This window comes from Gambusia affinis, linkage group LG20, assembly GCF_019740435.1.
Source record: "Gambusia affinis linkage group LG20, SWU_Gaff_1.0, whole genome shotgun sequence".
NCBI lineage: Eukaryota > Metazoa > Chordata > Actinopteri > Cyprinodontiformes > Poeciliidae > Gambusia > Gambusia affinis.
In genome coordinates, this window is record NC_057887.1 from 1651506 (window position 1) to 1675665 (window position 24160).

A 24160-nucleotide genomic window follows, 5' to 3' on the forward strand; every position below is an offset into this window, starting at 1 on the left:
ATGCACGTTTTGTTTTAAAGGATTCCATTGTAGCCTGGGTTTATGTTTAGCGTGGTTGTCCTGAAGCTCCTCTCCAGTCTCAAGTCTTTTTCAAACAGGTTTTCTTCCAACATTGTCCTGTTTTCGTCTCCATCCATCTTCCCATCAACTGTCACTATCCTCCCTGTCCCTGCTGAAGAGAAGCACCCCAGAGCATGATGCTGCCACCACCCTATTTGTCAGTGGGGATAGTGTGTTCAGAGTGATGTACAGTGTTGGTTCTCCATGTTTTGCATTTTGACCAGAAAGTTTCATTTGGTTCTGGTCTGACCAAAGCTCCTTCTTCCACATGTCTGCTGTGTCCAACATGGATTCTAGAAAACTGCAAACAGGATTTTTATGGGGGATTTTTTTAACAACGACTTTCTTCTTACCACTCTTCCATAAAACCACATTAGTGAAGATGACTAATAGTTTTCCTCTGGACAGATTCCTGCCTTGAGCTGTGGACCTTTTTGTTAGAAATGTTTTGAATCATCTTTAATTCTCCTTCACAGTTGTAAGCCACTTTGTTTTGATCATTCATGTTAAATCCCAATAAGATGTATTCATGTTTGTGGTGGTGATGTGAAAAAATATGAAAAATTGTTATGAATACTTTGGTAAGCCACAAAGGTGGAACCTCTGAGTTCAGATAAAGTAAGCATTTGATTAATTTTTTTTCATAAGTCTATTTGTTTTCAAAGAAATGTGTGACATAAGATAACCAATATATTTGCAGATCAAAATAAACAAGCAAAAAAGTTGAAAATAACTGAGTCTGAAACTTAAGCGTCACAGCACCTTCCTCTTTTCCCTCTTCTCCCTCCTCTTCCTCTTCTCCCTCCTCTTCCTCCTCTCCCTCCTCTTCCTCCTCTCCCTCCTCTTCCTCCTCTCCCTCCTCTCCTCCGACCCATAAAAGTTTCTCACATGTGTGAGAAGCATAAAATGACTTCCTGGCCTGGAATGGTGCGCTCTGTGGGAGGTGTGACTGAAACGTGAGTCGTTCACAGACCGTCGTCCCACTGCAGGACAGGACGACTGCTGACGGCTCCAGCTGGAAAATGCATCACGTTTCAGCAGACAGGGGGCTGAGAGAGTTACTCTGGTTTGATAAATGTAGGATCTTTTCAGTTAAGAAAGTGCTCCATGTGAAACAACTTTTTGTTTATTTTGACAGAAGCAGTGTTTCTAAAAGCTGTTTCCCTCGTTGTGCTGTGAAATCACTGCAGCAGCAGAGGTGACATGCACACTGATCTCTGCCCTGCGGTCAACCTCTGTCCTGCTAACCTGTATTTATTAACCATCACAGGCCAAGAGTTCAGCCAATCTGTGACACTTCTGATTTATTGGCAGATTTATCATGCTGTATTTCTAAATAACACTCACTGTCTGATCCTGGATCACATGACAAAAAACAAGGCGGAGCAGGAAACTTCTGAGTGGCTCTGAAAGTGAGATGGGATTTGGGTGAGGTCAGAATTTGAAAAAGGGGGGCGCTGTTGAGCAAACTGTGGAGTAGGACACTTGAGGTTTAGTTCTGCAGAGCAAGTGGGTTCATAAGTAAATGCTCTTTTCTAAATCTGATAGATTCCAAAAATTGATCTGGAAGCCTTTAAAATTACTGAAGCTCCAATTAAATGGAACAAATTATTAAAAATAAGACGTGGCAAAGCATCTGGACCTGAAGGGTTCCCCGTTGAGTTTTTTTTTCTAACTTTTGGACACAATATTATCATTTAATCACAACAACGTCTACAACAATTTATCTATCAGCAGCATTTTGTTTTTGTGACAGGCCTACCAAAAACATCTTGACCGTCTGTAACACTTTTGGGAAAATATTCTGTAGACTGGAGAGAAAAAGAGAAACATTTTGGGAGGTGTGTGTGATGTAAAACTAACACACCATTTCAGAACTAAACCATCAGAATCAGATACATTCACCAAGTCTGATGCACACAAACAAGAAATGTGACTTTGCTCTCAATAACAGACATTTAAAATATGGATCAACAAAAAAGAGAAAATGAAACAAGCATTTTCTTTCTTGCAAATATGGATATTAACAGTATATTTACAAATGAGGAAGACACAGTACATGTGGATGGCAATGAGGAAACCTGTACACACAGTATGTGGGGGAAAACCATCTCAGGTCTTGAGAATGAGAGCAGGCCATGATGTTACTGACTGTGTGAGGGCAGGCTGGATGTGTGTGTGGATGTGGGTTCGTGTGTGTGTGTGTGTTTGGGGGGGACGTCCAGCTACGGGTGGTTCTGGCTCAGCAGTGGACCAGCTGATCCTGTCTGCATGCAGACTCAGTGCTGTCACCAGGATCATCTGGGACTTCAGAAGTTTCACAAACAGTCCACAGAGCGGCAGAGAGAACACACCTCTAGGGGGCGCCAGTGCTGATGATTCTTGTATATTCCTGGGTGGTTAAGGTGGAGCAGAAGGGGTGGAGGTGTGTCGGTATTCTGCTGTCTATTCTCATTTTGAAGCTATTTTTGGCTCTGATTCCTCTGTGATGAGTAGTTTTATTAATCCATTCTGTCACAGCAGCTCCTTGAGGATGTTCATGATTATAATGTAATGTCACAACATGAAAAATCTGCTCTAGAACTTTAAATGCCTAAATATTTATTGAACGCCTACTTAATATAGACTTAACTTAAAACATGTAAGGTGTCCGTATGATGTGAACATTGTCTGAGTTAGATTGTTTGAATGTGGTTTAGGCCTAAAGGAAGGCTGATGGGGAGTACCAGAGCTGGTAAACAACTCACTGGGTTTTCTTCAATGAAACTTTACACGTATTTTCCTCTTTTATGAGCCCAGCAGTCATTAAATCTTTAAAAGACAATAAAATGACATAAAAGGTACAAATCGTACTTGTTCTGTCGTGCTGATAATGATTCCTCTTTGACATTTACATCCAAGTGCCACATTCTGCCTTATAAACACTGACGAGCCTCATCAGTGAGCAGAACAACCTGGGAAACTCAAGTCCTGCCTTCTATCCCAGCAGTAAAGTTTTAACATTTACCAGACTCTACTAAAAACATGCAGTGTGCACAGCACACTCACCGGTCTCTGATTACCTCACTAGTAAATACAGAGAGGTCAAAGGATCTAACAGGTGCATGAGACAATAGAGAGCATTACTCCTTTGATCAGGAGCCAAGGAGGAAACAAGGACTTTCTCTGTGAGCAGAATCCAGAATGACAGGTTCTTCTACCTGGGAGAAGGAAACGATCACACTGTGTAAAGTTGTAAACATGTCTCAACCTTTTCATGTACCTGCAACGAAGATTCAGGAGGTTTCTTCTTACTCTAAAGTGGAGACATTATACCTCACTACTTGTCTTCTTCTGCTGTGTATTTCCATTGGTCTTGTAGTTTGTTCCAGCTCTGCTTACAGCGGCAGGCTCATCACAAACAGAGCAGAAACACCTGGACCTCTTTCTGATCGCTGTCATCCTGAGAACGATCACAAACCACACGTGTGTCTTACTGCCAGAGACTGGTCGGCTGCTGACACTTCTGCTTTCTGTGCCTGTTTCTCCTTGCTGGTCACACTGTGTCTGTCTGCAGTGGTCATGGACTGAGAGGTGGGGAACAAACTGGATGTCCATCGCTACGCAAACACCCCCTCACACACACACACACACACGCACACTTACATACATAAGGGCAATTTAGAGCAACCAATTGATCTAAAGCTCATTTCTTTGACAGAATCCATGCATACATTGACTGTAACTCCATCCACATATACTGCAGACCAGGATTTGAACCAAGGACTCTCCTTGTCTCAAGGCAACAATTTACTGTTCTGTTACTGACACCTTAATTCAGTGATATAAAACTTTGGAACTTTTCAAGGGTCTCCAGTTCCATGTTTCTTTACCTGTAAGACATAATTACTAAAGCTACAAAAAAATAAAAATAAAAATGAAGAGTTTGAAATATTTTATTCTGTGTAATAAATCTTTAAAATGACATTTCACTTAATATGACTGGCAAGAAAGATTGCACTTTTATCCAATATTCTTATTTGCTGAAGTGTACTAGTAAAATAATTATTTGTTTAATTTTGTTTTAGGCTTTTTGTTCAAACAAGGTCTAAGTTATCATATTTTAACTGTTCATTGTTAATATTTGGCCAGAATTAAATCTGAAGGTTTTTGTCTTTCCTTAATCTGGATTTCTTCTCTCTACCCAGAACTTCTACCCACCAAAATCCAGTGAGTAAGAGTTCATTTTGCACTTGGCTCTGTTCACCAGGATCAATCACTATCAGTTCACAAAAGCCAATTAAACAGATTCACAAAGAATCATAGTTATCTAAAAATAAAACACTGGACCAGTAAATTAAGTGTGGATAGATTTCCATCAAGGCAGACTTCTGCCCAGGTCCCTCTTGAAGATGAGGTCTAGATCTCGACGGGTTTTATCTGGTGAAATAAAGGAAAAGAAACAAAAACATCTCCATGTGGACTGACCTGAACTAGCACACGCTTTGTCAAACTGTTTATTTAAATAAAAATCTCATCCAAAAGCAGACAAGTTGCATAAATACCTTGAGCCAAGATACAAAAATGTATATCAACACGCTACATTATATATGTAGAAAAATCCTACAGATAAACCACTGATATGATAAAGTATTTATTGTAACCCTATAGTGCTTTTTGATTAGTTCTCAAATTAGGTAAATATACACCTATAGATATATTTACACAGTCATAAAAATACATGAATATACAATATATACACAATCTGTTCAAGAAGACAGCAGACAGGGACTGTGTTCAGATTTACAGAACTACTAAAGTCCAGAAGCTCCTCTAACGATTTTTCATGTAGCTGCTGAATTTGGTTGGCAAGTTGTCCACAGGATAGACGGTGGGTCCAGTTTTCATGGTAGGCGGTCCGTTTAAGAGGGTCCAGTCACACTTTGTGACCACTTCTACCAAGAAGATCTTCAGTAGAACCTTAGCGAATTCCTTTCCCACACACATCCGAGAGCCTCCACCAAACGGTACGTACTGGAACCTGGAGGAGTCTGCAGAGGGTTCGGTCAGGAAGCGCTCGGGCTGAAAGTCGTCTTTGTTGGGGAAAATCTCAGCAACATCATGAGTGTCACAGATGCTGTAGATGACGTTCCAGCCTTTAGGAATCTGGTAGCCCTGAAAGGTTATGGGACATGATCAAAATTATGGGTTTTTTTTCAAATAATTACTTGTAGCTTTAACCACTGTTAAAAAGACAACTTTTGTGAATTGGAAAACCAGAAGCACCATCAGTCTGACATATTGGATGAATGTACTAACTGAATACATTTCAGTGGAAAATTATTTTTGTGTATTCATTTTTATATTCTCCTTACTTATAAATAATAATTTGTTTGTTTTTTCCCCTCTTTTAGTTTTTACTTCTTTCTGCATTATTCTTCCTGTCCCAGCTTTAATATAATATATAACAAGCTCCACTTAGTAGAAATAACTAAATAATTATTAATTGATCCATCATATGTTTATATTTACCTATCATAGATAATTTGGTTCATTATTATTGTAATTATTATTACCTGATTGCTGTTTTTAAATTACTCCACACACTGATAATCATTGATCACTGCTTACATGCTCACACACACATACTGTTAATATCCATTAACACACGATACTTTTTTAAAATTTTTTCCCACTAATGTAATGTATCTTAATGCATCTTTCACTGTGATGTTTTTACATTTTTACATGTTTTTGAAAAAAATAAAAAATCTAGTTATCTTAATTCCTAAAATCTGGAACTTTCAGGTCGAACACAGGAGAATCAAATGATCATTGAGTCACTTACATTCAGTTCAAATGTTTTGAGAGCCACTCTGAAGCCTCCAGGGACAGGCGGGTTCATCCTCAGTGTTTCTTTGATCACACAACTTGTGTATTTGAGCTGCTCCAAAGATTCAATGTTCAGACTCTGGAGGTCCATCCCATTCTCCCCCTGAACAGACAGACATGAGGGACCAGGCAGTGAGCAGAGTTAACAAACGTCTTCATAGATTTAGTCAAGGTATGACAACACATCTTGTATATTTTTAGTCAACAGCAGCACAGAGTTTCTGTTGAGATTTAGTTTCATACTAGCTAGCTTTACCTTAGCTCTCAGGCCAGCAGCACATTGGAGTAACTCGGTATTCTCACTGAGATTTTTTCTTTTTCAAACTTTTGGTCCTGCCCTTTTTTGGACAAGTATTCCTTCTTATTTTTGGATGCTGTGTAGTTGGACTGATGTTTGGCAAAAAATGTTGTTCTAATACAGACGATTACATGAGATCTTTTCTGACAGCAGCCGTCACTATCGACAATAACTCTTTAAAGAATTTGAATTAGAGTTATGACAGCATTTAATTTATCTTTGTGATCAATAAAAGTATTTTTGGGATTTTTTTATTTAAATTTTTGACCCAAAAGTACTTAGTATGCATCCCAATGTGCATGACAACTATCAACCAGGTTTAGGGCTGAGCTGAAGATAGATTTTCAAAAGTCATAAACAAGTAAATACACCCCTTTACCTGCTGGCAAAAAAAATACTTTCAACACTGACTTCTAATTTCTAATTTCATTTGTTGCAAGAACTGAATCACTTTAAATTCGGATGGAAACACTGATTCCTTCTGCTCAGGTTTCAACAGTTAGCCATATATGCGTTAGCATATATTAGTGAATCATGCTAACGCCTCTGCAAGCATTCCAGGTCTGTTTCATTTTCCAATGCTGTAATTGTTCTATGGATTGATTTTAGCATGCACGAACAATTCAAATGTACATTGTCCACCATCAGTTAAGAAGCGGGCTTGCTAGCAAGAAGACAGTCGTAGCACGGGGGAAATATGTCGGCTTTAATATGAAACAAAATGTGAGAACTGATGCATGAAGTTGTTTTGCAAAGAAAAAGAAAAGTTCTTTCAGGTACGTATATTTCACAAAAGCCCCAGGTTGTCATATTTAATCTCTCATACTGCTGGTGATGTTATGGTGAAATGTTATTCATAGAATAAAGTTCTAAGTGGAACTTTATCCATGCAGATCTAGGATGAGTTGCTTTTTATTCGGAGCTCTGCAGATCAGAACAGCAGTGGAAGGTGTAGCTCTGGTTTTGAGTCATGTCAGGAATCCATTTATTTTGCTAACTTAAACATTTTCATTGGTGTGTGGCCGTCTCTCTCTGCTCACACATAAACCCTCAGCCAGCTGGACTTCACACCTGAGAAGGTGCCACTGATGAACCATTATGTTTTTGAAATAATTTAAGGGTTTTGCAAAAGTAAATCCATTATTATTATTTGCTGACAACTGCCTCAGCCAATCAAAAAGCTACTTTAACTGATATTCAGGCTAAAGAAAGCACAGCATATTTACCTTGTCCCATAACTCCTGCCTCAGTTTGTTCACAACTTCTGGGTTCAGGCCCAGAAACATGATGAGGGACGTGGCGGTGCTGGCCGTGGTTTCATGGCCGCCAAACAAAAGCTCTGTAGCAGATTCCTTGATGGCCTGGACACAGAAGGCAGACATGTTGAATTATTCAGATTCGGGGGAGAAAAAACAAAAGCCCTGACAACATCCTTCCAGAGATTTGCCTTTCCTGAACAATGCTTTGGATCTTCATTACCTGCATACTGAAGGGCTCTCCATTCTTCTTGCTGCTGTCTATGAGCTGCTGCAGGGCGTCTGTGTGTTTTGACCCTTTGTCTGACTCCTCCACCTTCATTTTGATGTTCTCTTCAATCTTTGAGTGGATGAAATTTCTGGCCCTCAGACCCTACAGGACAGAAGAGGAGAGGACAAGATGAGGGGGCAAAGATAGAAGTGAGGACGGACGTCTGCAACGGACAGGCTGATTAAATGTCCCAGCTCCTCCTGGGTGGGATGTTAAATAAAGCAGACCGTTCTGAGGCTCATGTTTACACCAATTCACTGACAGGAAAGTGTTTCACAGTGAGCCAGTTCACATCTTCACTGTGTTGATCCGACGCTCTTACCCTGTACAACCCACTGAACGGGACGTCGATGGGCAGGGAGAAAAGGTTTCTGATCATTTCCTCAAATGCTTCCACCAGCTGCTGCTCATCGGTCCGGATCCGCTCCGGGTCAAAACCCAGCAGAATCCTCATGGCTATGCGGAACATCAGCCGCTTCATTTCAGGATAGACCAGCACACAGGGGTCTTGCACCAACCAGCTTTTGACTGCAGTCTGTACTTCCTCCTGGATGACGGGGATGTAGAGCTCCAGCGCCTCCCTGGAGAAGGCCCTCAGGATGGCCTAAAGCAGGAATCAAGTGGATGAAACTCAACTTCTACGGAGGAGTCAGTCTAAACACACTGAGGTCAATGTAAAGACTCCATTCATTCAGCAGAGAGATCAGATTTCTTTACAATGGCTCATGGGAAACCAATTTCTAAGATTAACATTCTTTGGGAATAAAACTCTTTTTAAAACCTGATTTCAAACAAAAAACTGCTAAAATTTGGAAATGTTTCAAAAGAAACAAACATGTTTATTATTAAATAAAGTTACTCATTTGAGGGTGAAGTGTAAAAGGTATGGAGCTGTGTATGAACTTGTCTTTAATGTCGGTGAATTCTAATGACAGGAAACAGACGTGACTCGCTCTGGATACTGGAAAGTTCCAAACTCACTTTCTTCTTGGTCTTGTGCTGGGAGCCGTGCATGTTGGAGAGAGTGTCCACCCCCAGGATGGTGCGGACGGAGGACGGCCACTGTGCAGACACCAGCCTGTGCTCCCCCAGCAGGATGTGCCTGATGTTCTCCGCTCCGCTCACACGCACCGTGGGCTTCCCGAAGAGGTGAGTGCGGTAGATGTAACCGTATTTCTCTCGCTTCATCCTCAAAAACTTTCTCCGCTGCAGCCACAGGAACACAGACAGGCAGTGAGAAACAAAACTTAACTGTCTTACGTTTTGTGGTGGATTTCCTCATCAAAAACTACTTATGAAAAAAAATAAAAAATAAAAAATAAAAAATAATGGTTCTTGGTTTTCTTCTTGAAATACTAAATATTACCTTGAAATGTAAGCTAATTTATTTTGGTCTAAAACTAGTGAAGCTTTTTGGATCAAACATATTTATTTATTTATTCATTCGTTCATTTTACTTTATTTATTTTACAGTTTTTATGTTTCTAGATATTTTTAAAGTACTGAGCACCAGGCCATTTTGACTTATGCTACATTTATAGTGTTCGTCTGGTAAAAATTTGACTCAAATTTATTTTTTTTCATATGAAAAAGAAAGATTTTCCAATTTTTCATATTTCTAAACAACAAACACTGTATGCATCATAAAAACATAAACGAGCTTAATTTTAAAATAACCACACCTCCAAAACAAAAATGTCTTGATCATATTGTATAATATAATAAATCACACCATGCAGTGCAGGAAGGATGAAGCATAAACTTTGCCTGTGCAGTCAAAAGGATTCTCCGTTCAGTGCAGCCGGCTGACCTGAACCTACCTGCAGGACGAGCTGCAGCGTCTCTCCGATGAACGGTAAGCCCATGGAGCCGGGCGGCAGCGGGCTCGGGCAGCTCGGGTCTCCGCCGCGGATCATGTAAACCTCCCACAGCTTAACCGCCACCAGGAAGAGCAGGACGGGCAGCACCACGGTGCACAGGGAGGAGGCCAGCAGCGTGCTCAGAGCCATGTCGGTTCGGTTCGGTTCGGTTCGGTCTGTCCGTCCAGGTGAAGCGGCATCAACATGTGAGGCTGGCCGCTCCTCCTGCAGCCCTTTATAGGCCTCGCCTCACCTTCTCCTCCCTCACATGAATTAGTTCACTCAAAGTTCATCTTTAATTGTGGCTGCGGCTCGGCGCCGCCTACAGTCTGTATTGGCTGACATCGTTTGTTTCAAGGGCCACATCTTTAATCCTAATGCTCGCAGGACATTTCACTGAGAAATATTTCTTGTGACAATGGAAGCGCGTCTCTTTTGTTGGCCGTGAAAGCAGCTAGTTTACAAACTCATTACCTTAGCTGAAGGGCCACTTGTAGGACCGGCGTCATGCCTGCAGGCTGAACTGCATTCAGGAGCAGAAAGGTGTTAAGAAGCACATTCACAAGCTTCTTACCAAATGAAAATGAGGCTCTAATCCCTCTCAACAGGGTCTCTGTGACTCAGACTGCATTTGTAAATAATTAGTCTTTGTGGGGTTTTTTTTGGAAGCTTATTTCAGAGTGCAGACTGAGCTACCTTTGTATCTTACTGAGACATTGACCCACAGATTAGCAAGCAAGTTCTCATGAATAAATGGGGAAATGATAGTGTGTCACTGGAAAGCACCGCTGTCCTCTACTTGACTCTGTACCTCTATCAAACTGAACGTCATTGAAATGTGGAAGGAGACTTTAAACTGCTCTCTCTCTTTTTCTCTTTCTCTCTCTCTGTTTGAGTGTGTGTGTGTGTGTGTGTGTGTGTGCGTGTGTGTGTGTGTGTGTTATAAAAATGGTATCTCTGTGAGTTCAAACTTGGGTCAACACCGACAGGCAGAGGGGATGCCCACATCCACACAAGTAATGTTGAGCCTAGAATCCTCTAAAGCCTACTGAAAGTCAACATTGCTCTAAAAGGATTTCTTGTTTTTGCTTTTTTGTTGTTGTTGCTAAACTTCTACATCTTAGATCATAAAACATTTTTTGTTGTACTGAAATGTAGTTTGTTTATTAGCACATACAAGCTATCTGAACCAACCTGGCCCTTATGTCAAGTCAGTGACATGTATCAGTCTGGAAACGACCACAGAGTCAGCAAGAAAACCACAGAGAGAAACGTTGCTGACAAACGTGGATCAGTGCAGAACCTTCCCATGAGCCTCTGGTCCACCAACATGACTCCAAGAGCTCATCAGAGACTCATGCAAGCACTCACCAACGCACCTAGAGCAACATTTAAACCAAGGTCCCACTTCATGATTTAACAATTAGAAAGAGACTAAATAACCTCCATGGAGGAGTTCCGATGCCACAACCGGCGCTGACTAAAATGGCATTTACCAAAACACCTTCAGATCCTCAAGACATGGAGGAAGACATTCTGATTCCTAATGTATTTGGTTTAACGCTAACAGCATTTTTGAAAAACAGAATAATGTCAAGCAAGGTAGTGGCAGTGTGACGACTTTCCTAATGGAAGGAATCAAAAATTCGACTCTCTGCCAGAAAGCCCTGAAGAATTAAGTTCAGCCATCAGTCTGTGATCTTAAACTCAACCCAGAACACCAATAGAATATGAGACAGATGATCTGAAAAAAATCAAGATCTTCTGCCTCTCCTTGTGATTCTACTGCCACCTGTAGGAACAGACACCGCTGCTGGTCAGAAACTACCAATCAGAGCCCAGAGGGTCTTAGCTCACACCCTGCCCCGTTCAGCTGGTTCCGTCTCTCAAGCTCAGGGTTGCCGATTTGCTGCAGCTGGACTAATGGTAAAGAAACAACATAATGTTACAGGAAAACTGTCAATCACTGGAGTTCTTGGATTGGTGTGTGAGGGAGAGGAGGAGGGGTGGAGGGTGGGGAGGGGCAGTAGGGTGTCCTATTTCAAATTTCAGGATAAGTCCACGACTTTCTCAGGACTCCCTGCTAAACACATGGATTCTGCAGCAAGACAATATTAAAAAACAGTCTGGCCAGTTCACCTCAGTAGTTAAAAATGAAGCGTTTTGGAGTGGTCTAGTCAAAGTATGTGTACCGTACTTAAATGTTGTGGAATAACCTTAAACAGATTCGTCTTGCTGGAAAAGCTTCCAATGTGACTGAAGAGTGGTGAGTTCTTTCTACTGCCTGGCTGTTGTATATAAAGTAATCAGGTTTGTACATAGAGACACAGCTGCACAGGTTTTTGACTTCATAAAATCATCTTGTGATTTTTTCTATTTGTTAAATTTATACATTTAATATAAATTGATACAGTTATATTAAATTTGTATTTATTTAATTTATTAATAGGGGCTGCACAGTCGCTACACTTGGTAGCTCTGTCGCCTTGCATCAGGAAGGTCCTGGGTTCAATTCCCAGCCCGGGGTCTTTCTGCATGGTGGGTTCTCTCCGGGTTCTCCGACTTCCTCCCACAGTCCAAAATCATGACTGTCAGGTTAATTGGTTTCTCTAAATTCTCCTGAGGTGTGTGAGTGTGTGTGTTTTCCTGTATGTCTCTGTGTTGCCCTGTGAGACTGGTGACCTGTCCAGGGTGACCCCACCTCTCGCCCGTTGACCTCTGCAGATAGGCACCAGCAGCCTTCATGATCCTTCTAGGAATAAGGGTATAAGATAAAGGATGGATGAATACATGAATATAAATAGATACACTTATACACTAAATAGAAAATCAGCTTCAGTTACGTCCCCTCAGCCCCTCTGTGTATTTTTAATCTTTCATTATGTTGTAAGGTAAGCACTTACTATGCTTAAACAACAAAAGGTATCATGTTTTACCTTGGAAACGTCTTTGTTCAGACTGTATAATTTTCATACAGAACACTAGTTTGCAATCTGTTAAGTGTTTCCCTCTGAAGAACTCAAACATTATGTGCAAAACTAAGGATCTTGTTTTAATATAAAAGGAAAGCATCCTTTTAAAAATGCTCAATGCCAAAATATAGGTCACATCAAACCTGTAAAAAGTAAACACTTGTTCCACTCAATGATCAGGAACTTTGTTCATTTTTATTTCTTCCATTTCTCATCGTTATGTTTTCCCAAACCCCCCACTCTCTTTTGAATGATCTAACTATACATTTTAAGTGAATTAAGCAATGAATTAAATTCACTGTCAACTCCAGGGATCCAAATCCAATTTCATGACAACTTTTTGTCCTGGACTCTCAGAAATCTCTCCCTTATCTACTGGACAATGTGAAAAATGGTGCAGCTCTTCACCAGCTGCTGCTGTTAATACTTGATAAGTTGCATAGACATTTGTTATCAATGTGTTGCTATCTTTGGACACACCTAACCTTATGGCCAAAACATGCAGCAAAATAAAACACAAACACACACACACCGGAGCACACAGCTCAGTTAGCACAAGTGGCAAACGGCCACTGTCCATTTGTGCATGTTTATATCACTCCACCCCCAGCTCGCACGCTGGCTGACCTACTGGTGACCCTGACATCTCGATGAACTCTTGTGTGCAACCAAGTTCACTGTTCATCAAACAGGGAGAGAGAACTGGGGAACTGGGGGCTATGTTCCACCTTACCATCCAATGTGGAAGAGATAGAGAAAGACAGACGACCTGACAGTAGATACATCATGTTCAAATGTTGATTCAAGCACTCACTAAATACTTTTATCAGCCCGACATGATCAGTTTTATCCATTTAATAATTAATCCATGTAATCCATGCACAATATTGGACACTTTCTACAGATTTTCCATTTCACCAGGCAGGCCTTTCTTTATGCAACATCAGAAATGCACTGAAGAATGCAAATAAACAAATAATTGAATTCATCTTTAATTAAGAAATAAATATTTTTGTGTAAAAAGCCATACCACAGCATTTCCTTAGTAAATCTGAACCTGGTGAAGCTACAAGTATGTCACCTGAGAAGTTTTAGCTAAAACATATTTACAGACAGAGGTGTAAATATGTTGATTACTACACTGAATACTAGTAATTAAGTACAAAAAGGTCAATTCAGCAAATGTCATTTTTTGAGGCTGGATATTTTAGTACAATCAAAGGTACAGTATGTAACTTTTATAAAAAATTATTTTACATGTAAACCTTGTCTTGACAGTTTGCTATGAGACAGAAAATCTGTGAAAAGATCCGTCTCTTCCTCTTCCTCCCTGAGCTGCTGGTACCGTCTGAACAACGCATCACTCTGACCAGAAACAACCAATCAGAGCCAGGAGGCAGGTCTTAGCGCTGATGATCAATCTCATGTACTTGCTGCTAAATGTGGTACTGGGGGAGAAACAACTTACTATTGCAGAAATACCATTTATATGCCATCATTGGTAACTATGCTAACTAGCCTGAGCATTCATGACAGGCTGTGGTAGCTGAGACATAGAGAGGAAGAGGGGGAGAGAGCAGCTCCAGATGGAGAAGTGATTGACAGCGCTAAGACCCTCCTCCTGGCTCTGTTGGTTGTTTCTAGTTAGCACTGGGAGAAGCAAGAGGAACTCAACTTTTCTCTCAGATTATCTGTCTCATCCTGTCTGAACATGGAGACGGTTTAATATGTGAAAAAATATTTTTTTTTAATAGAAGTTACATATTGGAGCTTTACTGATTAACCAATTACTAAACTAGTTGATGATTATTACAATAATCAATTAATCAGAAATAAATCTCATTAATAATTTCAGCCCTAGTGGTGACAGTGTTGCATCTGACTGGGGCTCAGTTTGAACTTTAAGATGTTTATCATAACGTCTCAAAGATCAGAGGAAAACCTCAAATGTCCACAGATGGTCATCATTGTGCGTCAGTCGTGGTCCAGACCAGCAGCTTGAGCTTCCTGTGCTGCTGCCGTGCAGCAGGAGGAGGCTGGACGTTGGAGGTGTTTGCTGCCTGTATTTTACTATAGAGATCAAACACTTTAACAAGGCAATAAACGGCTTTAACAGCAACAGGCAGACCCTCGTCCCACCACTGACCCAGACACTATTCACAGACACAGCGCTTGGTGATGGTCACACCTTTATTCCATCTTGCCATTCACTGTGTAGGATCACAGTGAGTGTGTTCTTACACACTGAGCGCAATTGTTGATGTGTTTTTGTGATGGGAGGAGCCAACCTGCAGCAAATGTCGCTCTACTAACAAACACTGCTGTTTCATGTGAATGGAAGATGTGAACATTGTTGTGTTGGTCCAGAGACTCAACTTTTTTCCCTGTTTATAAAAATATTTAGTGTAATTTTAAGCAGCACCTTGTTGAGTCTCATGGTTTCTTTTTATATGTTCTGGTTCAATGGGCTGTTCCTTTTTGATAAAGTGAGTGGTACTTTATCAAAAGTGCCACTTTTGATAAAGAAAGAGTAGGACAAACCCACTACTCTTTCTCACTCTGCTACTTTCTTGGTTGTTTAAAATATACTTTTTATTTTGTGGTCTGCTCAGTCTTCTCAAACCCTCAGCAGGTCACTTCAGATGGTGATTGATTCACACCGCATCAAATTCTGCTGGACGTCTCTTCCTGTTAAAGAGAAGTTTTCCTTTCCACTGTCGCCACATGCATGTTCAGTAGGAGGGATTGTAGGAAAGTAATCAGCTGAATTCCCTTTGTCTTTTTACCATTTGGAATAATAAACTGAACTTTTAATACAAATCCTGATGATCAGTCTGCAGTACCAGTTTGTGACACTGCTCTGTGTGTGTTATTAAAGGACAAACAAAGCAAACATGATTTAAATCCAACATTTTCATGACAAATATGAAAAAAAAATCTGCTTTATTTTGAACTTCTTTCAGAAGACACAGATTCTTGATGAACCTTCTGAAATCAGCTGACTGGTGGCTTCCGTAGAAGAACACACACAAACTCTTGATATTGTTGAATTATTCTTGATTGAAAAGTTCATTTATCTCAGTCCCTCCATCACTCAGTCAAACACAGCCGAGATGATTTAAATACAAACTGATGCTTTCAAGCCTGATGGAGCCTGATTCTGATGATGATTCTGAAACATGATTTTGAAGATTAGAAGTTTACATCAGAAACATAAAAATCATTTTAATACAGAAATTTGAACTTAATGATTTAAGGCTCAATTTGAAAGATACTTTTCAAGTCTCATCACAAAATTCTAACTGATGGAATATGACTGTGTGTATATAAGAATCTGTAGCAAGACAGTAGAGGTGAAAGTTCACAGCAAACTTCAGAAGCAAGATTTCTCAATGTGTGTGGGTGTGTGTGTGTGTGTATCCTGGCATGGCGACTCCAGTCCAGTGATAATGGAGCTCTGCGAATGTCTCTCGCCTCATTACATCTGTGGCGACAGGGATCTTCGCATTCAAACACTGACCCGGGGCAAAGTTCACATGCCGTTTCCCAGTTAGCGTGCGTGTGGTGAGACAGAACCGGGTTCCAAGGATGAGATGCAAGATGGCAGGAAGCCTTCCCATAACAAGTGATGCTTCTGTGTTTGTGTAAGTGTGTGTGAAAGACGGGGGAGGCTGCGGCTCTGTGTCCACTGTGTGACCGGTACTGGTTGTAGATGAGGCACCTTTGTTTGTGTCAGTGCTAGAAAAGGTCAAGCTGCTAAAATTAGAACTAACAACCTGAACTCAACTGTTCCTCCTGAGTTCTAGCAGCAGATCTGTCTGCTGTTAGCGGATCAGTTTTTACTGTCAAATACAGGCTTCCACTTTACGTCTGATGTAAAGTTCAACACTTACTGTGATTATTCACTGTTCACCAGCGGGAAGCTGTGAAAATCATTCAAAACTTAAAAAAATAAATTAAATAAAACAAGAAAAAAAGACGTGGCAAATTTTAAAAAATGACCAATGAATACATTTTCAGAGATTCTTCCTCCACATGGCGAAGACACACAATAAAATGTGCGTTTAGGATTTAGTTTTTACAGCTCTGTCTCCAATGACTAATCAACAACAGATAGTGACTGTACTGTGCTGGTTGGAAGGTTTCAGTTGGAACTCCAAAGAAAGATTTGCTCACATTCCAGCAAATCAAGATGAATTGATCATTTATACTTCTCTTTAAAGGAACCATGTGGTTCTACAACAGATGACTAATATTTCAATATCAGTGTCTAAATTCTACTCAAATGACTGTGACAAGTAGCCATACTTGTCAAGTATAGTACGACAGTTACGCTCCTAATGAATGATGATGTTTTGAAATGGTAGCTAAATGCCATACCTGCTTTTTGTGATCTACAGAAATCAGACAAATATAACCTTTTTCCAAAAATAATGTGATATTTCTGCTGTACGTTTTCCTCTTTATATTGGAATAAAACAAAAAAAAAAGCTGCAGTGGTTGGAACACTGAACTATCTGTGAACCACTTCGCTGTGGCTGGATAGTACATCCTTTTCAACATCTATCTCCATGTATCTACTGTAATTACTCAAAGTCACTCAGTGTGTGTGTAATGTATGGTATTTGACACATTGTAAGGTCAATTTTTTCCAAAATAAATGCAATATTGTGACTCCTGCTTATGGGACCTTTGGGCCCCATAAGGAGCAGTGCTGTTTTCTGTTGGGGTAAATTTAGGACTAAGATGTGAACTGAGTTCAGCTTAGAGTTAGGCTGCCGAAATGAATAAAAAAATGAATGGAGATCAAAACAAAGTTCTTGTGAATATAGAAAAATATACTGTGTGTGAGAGAGAGGGAGAAAAATAAGATGATAAAATGGAGTCATGAAAGAATGTATCCATTTTTTAAAATGGTTACTTTCTTCCATCTATGATGCTGCTCTTCATTTTAATTTTTGAAACAACACAGTGTGTACATCATCTCCTCTGGTTTGTTGTGTATCATTGGGATGCGGAGCTGCTTCTCGGTCCAGTCCAGCCCTGGACGTGCCGCTCCTGACAGAAGTGATCTCTAGCTCACTTGTGCTTTTTTGTGTTCATTTAACTTATTAAAACCACATTTGCAACTTGAGGTTTTAATGAATTTTTCCCACAAGCTAATACAAGCTTTGACTTTTAAACACAGAAAAAAATGAAGTTAATCAGTTACTTAATGACTTTATAAGAGCATAATCCTCATTTCCTGGAGGGCCAGGCTGGTTCGGATCGTTTATTTGTCAAGTGCACCGATTTATCGGCACCGATTTTCTTAGTTTTGGGAGATTGATGATTGGTCGGTACTTGCATGTGAAGCTGATCTTATCAAATGATCTTATCTTCCTCAGCAAAGGTCTAAAAATCTGCCACAGTCCTCTGTTGCTCTGCTGTGAGTCAGACTGACAGAGTTGTCCACTGTTGCCAACTCAGTGACTTTCTTGCAATATTTGGCAAAACTTCAGACAAAAAATTGGCATTGGCCAATCAGCCAGAATCAGCAAGTCAAGCTTTTTAAAGATTGGTAATCGGCGATCGATCAGAAAATAGAAATCGGTGCAGCCCTGCTTTTTCCCCTTAGTGAAACCGTCTGAAGACAAACTTTTGGGTTTACTCCAACAATCTTTGTCGGGTATTAAACACTGTTTAATGATATGAAACATTTGAATAATGTCAATTTGATTTGATTCAGTATTATAACATGTTGAATTCTTCATACTTAAGCATGTAACTACAAATGTTCCCAAATGTTCTACACACTGTAACCAGCAGCTGGGCTTCTTATTGAATATGAGTTGACTTCAGAGACTGACGGAGGAACACATCACAGAGTCCACCTTCATGTTGTCAGCAGCAGAGACGCTGCTAAAATCTTTTCTTTACAAAAAGGAGGATATACACAGAGGGATTTACAAGCCATAAAAATAAGGAGGAAAAAACAACGACATCCATCTTGAAGCAACGGACATAAAAAACAGAACAAAAAGCCTCATTTTAAAACATTCCCATCAAAGTTTATGTACAGATGTAAAGTGTTAACCTGCAGACCATGATGTAATAAACAACATTATTGCTTTTCTTGGTGGATTCAGAGATTCTAAACCTGAATTTCACCCTGAGGAAAAGAAAAAGAATAAAAGTGGTGAATTTAGGTTTATAACGAGTTAGACCAGTGTTTACAAGAGTTGATTACAGCCTCTGATTAACAAATGTCACAGATAGGTTTTTAGTATATGTAGCAAACAATCTGTGAGCAGTTTGGCTGCTCTGGACTCAGGTTTCTCCTCCTGGCATTAAAATGTAAAAGGATCAGCAGGCCTGCACTCTCATTCTGCCCACATGACGATTCACTTCATTTATATAATTAATCTTAAGTAGCTTCATATTCAGACTGCATGTGAATGTTCACTGCTGTTGCTATGTAGTCTGATTCTGTTCCACAGCAACATTTTTGCACAATCTAGAAATGTTTTTATTAATATTGGTTTATTTATATAATGCAAAAAACAAATGCATGGATGAGCTGATTCCACTGCGGTAATGTGTCTCTTAAAGTTGCATAAAAATTTCTATCTGGCATCTAGTAAAAACAAGAAGGCAAAACTGACAGGATGAGTTCATGTGGCTCCGTGAGAAATTCTCTTTCCCAATCAGCACTTCTTTGAAAAAGTGTCCAGGTAAACATCTGAGTCCAGTCTGAGACCAGAGGGCAAATTAATTCAGACATATGCAGACTGAACCTTGTGTTTTGCTATTATAATAAAGATTTGTGTTATAATAAAGGTTTTTTTATTTAAGTAACTGACTGTGTGTGGGCCTGAGATCCTGCATGTTTCTGGTTGACTACAGGTGATGGGCAGCAGCCGCAGCCCCAACTTGACTAGAACTAGCTAGGTATAAAAACCACCTGCTGTTTTCTGGACTTGGTGCATTTCTCTTAAAGCCTGTTCCCACTAGGAACCTTGTCATGGGATCAGGAGTGTTACAGTCATCATCGTCCCCCTGCGTCTTCACTGGACTTGACTGAGTAAAAACAGATTTGGAGGTTAGAAAAAGGCCTGATAGTGAGACTGAACAATTTTTATTAACAAGGAGCTTGTTGACTGAGTTTTGTGGGGAGAGAATCCTAAGCATGTTGAATGTGTTTCCCTTCCATTAAACATTAGAAGTTAATGATATCAGTACAAGTCGCAGATGTTTAGTTAACATTTACTGCAATAGATTTCAAGTCACCGATGTCAGTTGGGAAAGATTGTTTCTTAACTCCACAGAGGAAGCGTCTGTCCCACCGATGGAGCGGGAGAGAAATAAACAAAGAAATAAACAGGAGCAAATAAAAAAGTTCAGGAAAAATCAATTCGGAGTTTCATAGCAGAAATGTGCCTCCATAATCACATCACAAGTAAAGCCTATCCAAATATTCAAAGATTCACTTTAATATTTATGCATGTGGAAGTTCGGTTGATCCAGAATCTGTAATAAAGTGAAGAGAGAGAATTGTGCTCTATGTTTTAACTCCATTTGCACACAGAGTGGAAAAAATGGATGCAAATAAAAAGCTACATTTCTGAGCCAAAAACAGATGGAGACAAAATAGGTGAGCCATAAATCTGACAGAAATGTCTAATATGACAAGGCAGAAAACAAGAAGAAAAAGCCACCATGAAGTGGAGAACTAAACAGGTTTATATGAACATCAGTCTCCTGGGACATCATCATTCACATTTTCACTTTTCACTTCATGTATACAACTTCAGCAAAATTCATTGTTGCCATATAAACCGTATCAACAGTATTTGGATAAGTTGATTTGCTCTTAAATTTCTGATCTGCACTCTCTCACAAAGCACATGCACACACACACACACACACGCACACACACACACCCACGCACACAAACATGCATACAGCATCCTGAATAATAAAAATTATATAAATAACTCAAACTTCAAAAAGATCAATAATAAATTATTCAGTTTACATTTCTATTACATGTACACACCCACCCACACTCACACACACCACACACCAGCGCGCACACACAAGCACACATATCCATTTCCTGTGTGTGAGAAAATGGATTTGTCATCTCAGTTGTTGAAATGAAACTCTCCTTATTTCACTCATTAATAATGAGACATGAACAGAATTAGATGTTACTGGGTCTGAAATGTTGCCTTCACACAGTTATTACTTTTAGGAGTCTGAAATGAATCTGTGGATCAGTAAATGACGTTGTTGTCTCAGATTAACAAGATCTATTATTCTTCAGAATAAAGTGCAGGAAAACAAACACCAACTGAAGAAAAACCTGGCGCCAAACTTGATGTTCTTGCTGAGTGTATGTACGTTTGGACCTTTGGGTCCGTTGCCCCAATACTTTGTCACTTCCTGTACTTCCTACTCTCAGTTTACGTCTCCAGTCATTCCAGTTTAAAAAAATTTACAAAACAGTTTATCTCCAATGAGCCGCTGACAGATCGTTTCTCTGCAGGCCTCAGAGGGTTCAGTAAATAGTTTGGAGTGTGTGCAGAACTTAGCAGAAATCCTCTGACAGGTTTGAAGTCAGAGGCAGGAAATGATGTCATGTTTGCTGGCAGGGGGTTCCCTGCAGGCTTTTTACATACAGTGTAATGCTGAGCCTTCAGCTGAGTAAGTGCGCCCAGTAAGTATGAGAACTCAGCTGTTTGTATGTTGAATATGATCCTCTGCATGGGTTTGCTCTGTGGTGTATTAAACCAATATTGTTCAGGGCGCTTTGTTTTTTATGTGTGCATGTGAATGCATGCATGTTTCACTCATCTTATCTGGTTATTGCACATACAAATAACATGTATGCATTATTCTAGGAGGACATGCCATTGACGAGACTCCTCAGTTGTTTGACCACAGTCTCGATCAGTTTCTGCTTGTCTCTGTCGTTCTTCCTGAACTGAGAGAAGATGTTGTTCTTCTTGTTGGTGTCTTTCATTCTGAAAGCAGAAACAGGAGTCTGTGAATGTTCTGGTCCAGACGAGTCAGACCTGACATCATCTGCTAGTGTGTGAAAATGTCTGACTGCCACTGGAACAAGTGTTCAGGTTCCTGATGCAGCCATTTAACCAACTGTGTGTTTGGTCAGAGTTCACCATGTTTAGCTAACAAGAAGGGATGGGCCATTTAGGATCAGGTAGATCCTAACATGGTTCTGGATGTTACTGCCATAATAATGAAAGTGACAACAATCATCCCTTTAGTTTCTCTAAGTTTTGAGCCACAGATCCGTCACTGCAAACAGTCGGACCTCCACAAAAACACAAACTGCTTTCAAAGTAAAACCCATTATTACTCCAGTACACTGCTGAACAGGGAACCACTGGTGTCCTCAGTCACACACAAATACACAAAAACAGTTCACACAGCAAGCGTAACAAAGATAACATTACTTAGTTTAACATTTTGTCAATAAATAACAATTCTGCCATCACACTATTTTCCCTTATAATGATAAACAGTAGAAACATTCTATCCACACAAATAAGCTTAACTTAGGTCAATTATTTGCTGTACTGACAGTGATGTATTAGGTTTTTGTCATAAACAGGGTTATTTGTCAGAAGATGAAGAAAACAGAGGTTAACACCTGCTGCTGTGATTTCATATTTAATTGTATTTATTTCACACTGAGGTTGCTAATCGTTGCCTGTGTGACAGAAAGGATGCACTATCAGTGCAGCATTTGACCCTGATGACCCTGACATGGTAAACAACTGGACGGCTGGGTCGGACTCTCTGACCCGGTTTGGATCTGACCTCAAAGAACAGGGACTTCTTTATGTCAACAGGTGACTGTTCATCGTAGCAGGCAGAGGTCAAATGTGAGGTATCCCAGGGTTCAACCTGGAACTCCTCTTATTTAATAACAACATCCTCCCATTAACTCGGCTTATAACAAGCAATTAGATTTGTTACCATAGCAGTGCAGATGACACACAGCTCCATAGTACAATGTCACCAGGCATTACTTGTGCACCAAACGCATGTAGGTAAAAAAGGGAAAGTGAATATGGTGGACCTACCCCCGGTAGACTCTGCACCAGCAGCAGGAGAAAAAAACAGCAGAAAAAGACAAATTTTAGTGGAAAAGAAGTGAAGTTATGGAAGAAATGAGGCTATGGAACCGAGACACTCAGAGAAAACCAAAAGTCACCATCTCCATCTGTAGCTTCAGTAGAAAAAACTAAAATCTCCTAAATGAGTTCACAGTTTAGCTTTGTCCAGGGTCAGAGTTTGGATTCCAACAGAACTGATATCAACTGTTGAGAAATCGTTTTTTGGTAGAGTGACCAAACTCCCTCATTTGTTTCCACAAGAACAACCATGTTTGGTTTCACAGCAATTGAGGGTGAAAGAAAACCTGGTGAATTACTTTGAACCCCAGCAGTGTCTGGTGGTGAGAGGCTCTTACTTCTCAAGCAGAGCCAACGCAGTGGCTGGGTTCACTCTCAGGTACTTGGAGTTTGGCTGACCATAGTCGGCCAGGTAAGTTGACCAGTCCCATACCATGAACAGGTCCAGGAGCTGCGGAGAGGAAACAGAGCTTCAGGTTTGGAAGAGCAGCCAGAGATTTATGATGTTTATAATGATTTTCATAAAACTCTTTATGAAAACATCTTTCTCTAACATTTCAGTGTCCATTAACTGCATGTGTAATTCTTATTTAGTAGATAAAAAACAAAAATAGAATATTGGAGACATGAAGCTGGCATTAAATGGCCAAATTAGTGTTTGTATTATTTTTGATAGCCTAGTAGTCTTATAATGCAGGTTTCTGTGTTTTACAAGTTTTTTTTTTTTTTACAGATTAGGGACTAATCTGTATCAAGCTGACATGCAGGTGATACATGTTGAGTGAACAGAGTCACGTCAAGTAAGCAGGAGGTCCTGGATGGTTGGTCTCCCAGGTCACCTCTGATGATGATCTGAGTGCAGCTGTAGTTGAACCTTCAATCAACCTCTGACCTGTCTAAAAGGAATGGCCAGAATTGTACAAACACAGACGATTCTGATGTTGTTCCTGATATTTCTGAGTATTTGTTCGCTGGTAGGAAAAAAAAACTGAATTACGTTGTGACGATACTGATAGGAACCTTAACGGTTGCCTTGAGAACCACACAGCCTTGGTGGGATGAAGGTCTGTTGAACTGTGATTCAGGTTATGTGATGTTGGTATAAATCTACATGATCCTCTGTCTCCCCACTGACCTGTGGTTAACCTGATGGGGATGACCCACCCCCACCCCATTACAGTGTATGGTAACGTCACAGGGTGAAACAGCTGGATGTGTGGGTCTTGCTGAAAGAGCAGTTACAGAGCAGCTTAGTGATAATAGTGTTATTCATCTGGCTGAGAGACCAACACTTAGAGAGGCTCAGCAGAACCCCATTATTCTCACCTGGAGTTCAGTACAAGAATTAGGAACTCAAAGAACCTTTTAATATTAAATCATTAGATAAGAAGCTGTTGTAACTCCTGAAAGATAATTCCAGTTTAGATT

General features: G+C 40.1%; 2 protein-coding genes across 8 annotated transcripts in view; both read right to left on the reverse strand.

Annotated features, from left to right (window-relative positions):
- Positions 1-4542: 4542 nt before the first annotated feature.
- On the reverse strand, positions 4543-10132 carry LOC122823129 (cytochrome P450 26A1). Its single transcript, XM_044102416.1, has 7 exons — positions 9577-10132; positions 8738-8962; positions 8079-8360; positions 7709-7858; positions 7456-7590; positions 5888-6034; positions 4543-5214 (listed from the first exon to the last, which is right to left on the reverse strand). The coding sequence occupies exons 1-7, from the start codon at positions 9763-9765 to the stop codon at positions 4873-4875; spliced, it is 1470 nt and encodes a 489-aa protein (XP_043958351.1). The 5' UTR covers positions 9766-10132; the 3' UTR covers positions 4543-4872.
- Positions 10133-15482: 5350 nt separating this feature from the next.
- The window catches only part of exoc6 (exocyst complex component 6), a 32816-nt gene continuing 24138 nt past the window's right edge, over positions 15483-24160 (reverse strand). For 4 of the 7 annotated variants that reach the window (XM_044102367.1, XM_044102365.1, XM_044102371.1 and 1 more), the window contains 3 exons: positions 23071-23183; positions 22682-22693; positions 15483-21595 (listed from right to left, as the gene is read on the reverse strand). In XM_044102367.1, coding sequence (XP_043958302.1) covers positions 21469-21595; positions 22682-22693; positions 23071-23183 — 252 coding nt within the window. In that variant the 3' untranslated portion in view covers positions 15483-21468. The remainder of the gene's footprint in view (positions 21596-22681; positions 22694-23070; positions 23184-24160) is intronic. The other 3 variants (XM_044102369.1, XM_044102366.1, XM_044102370.1) reach the window with 1 other exon arrangement.

Coding starts and splice junctions, on each gene's coding strand:
- LOC122823129 (XM_044102416.1), bottom strand. CDS start 9,765: ATGGCTCTGAGCACGCTGCTGGCCTCCTCCCTGTGCACCGTGGTGCTG. Junction 8,963..9,576: donor CGCTGCAGCTCGTCCTGCAG/GTAGGTTCAGGT, acceptor CTGTGGCTGCAG/CGGAGAAAGTTTTTGAGGAT. Junction 5,215..5,887: donor TCAAAACATTTGAACTGAAT/GTAAGTGACTCA, acceptor ATAACCTTTCAG/GGCTACCAGATTCCTAAAGG.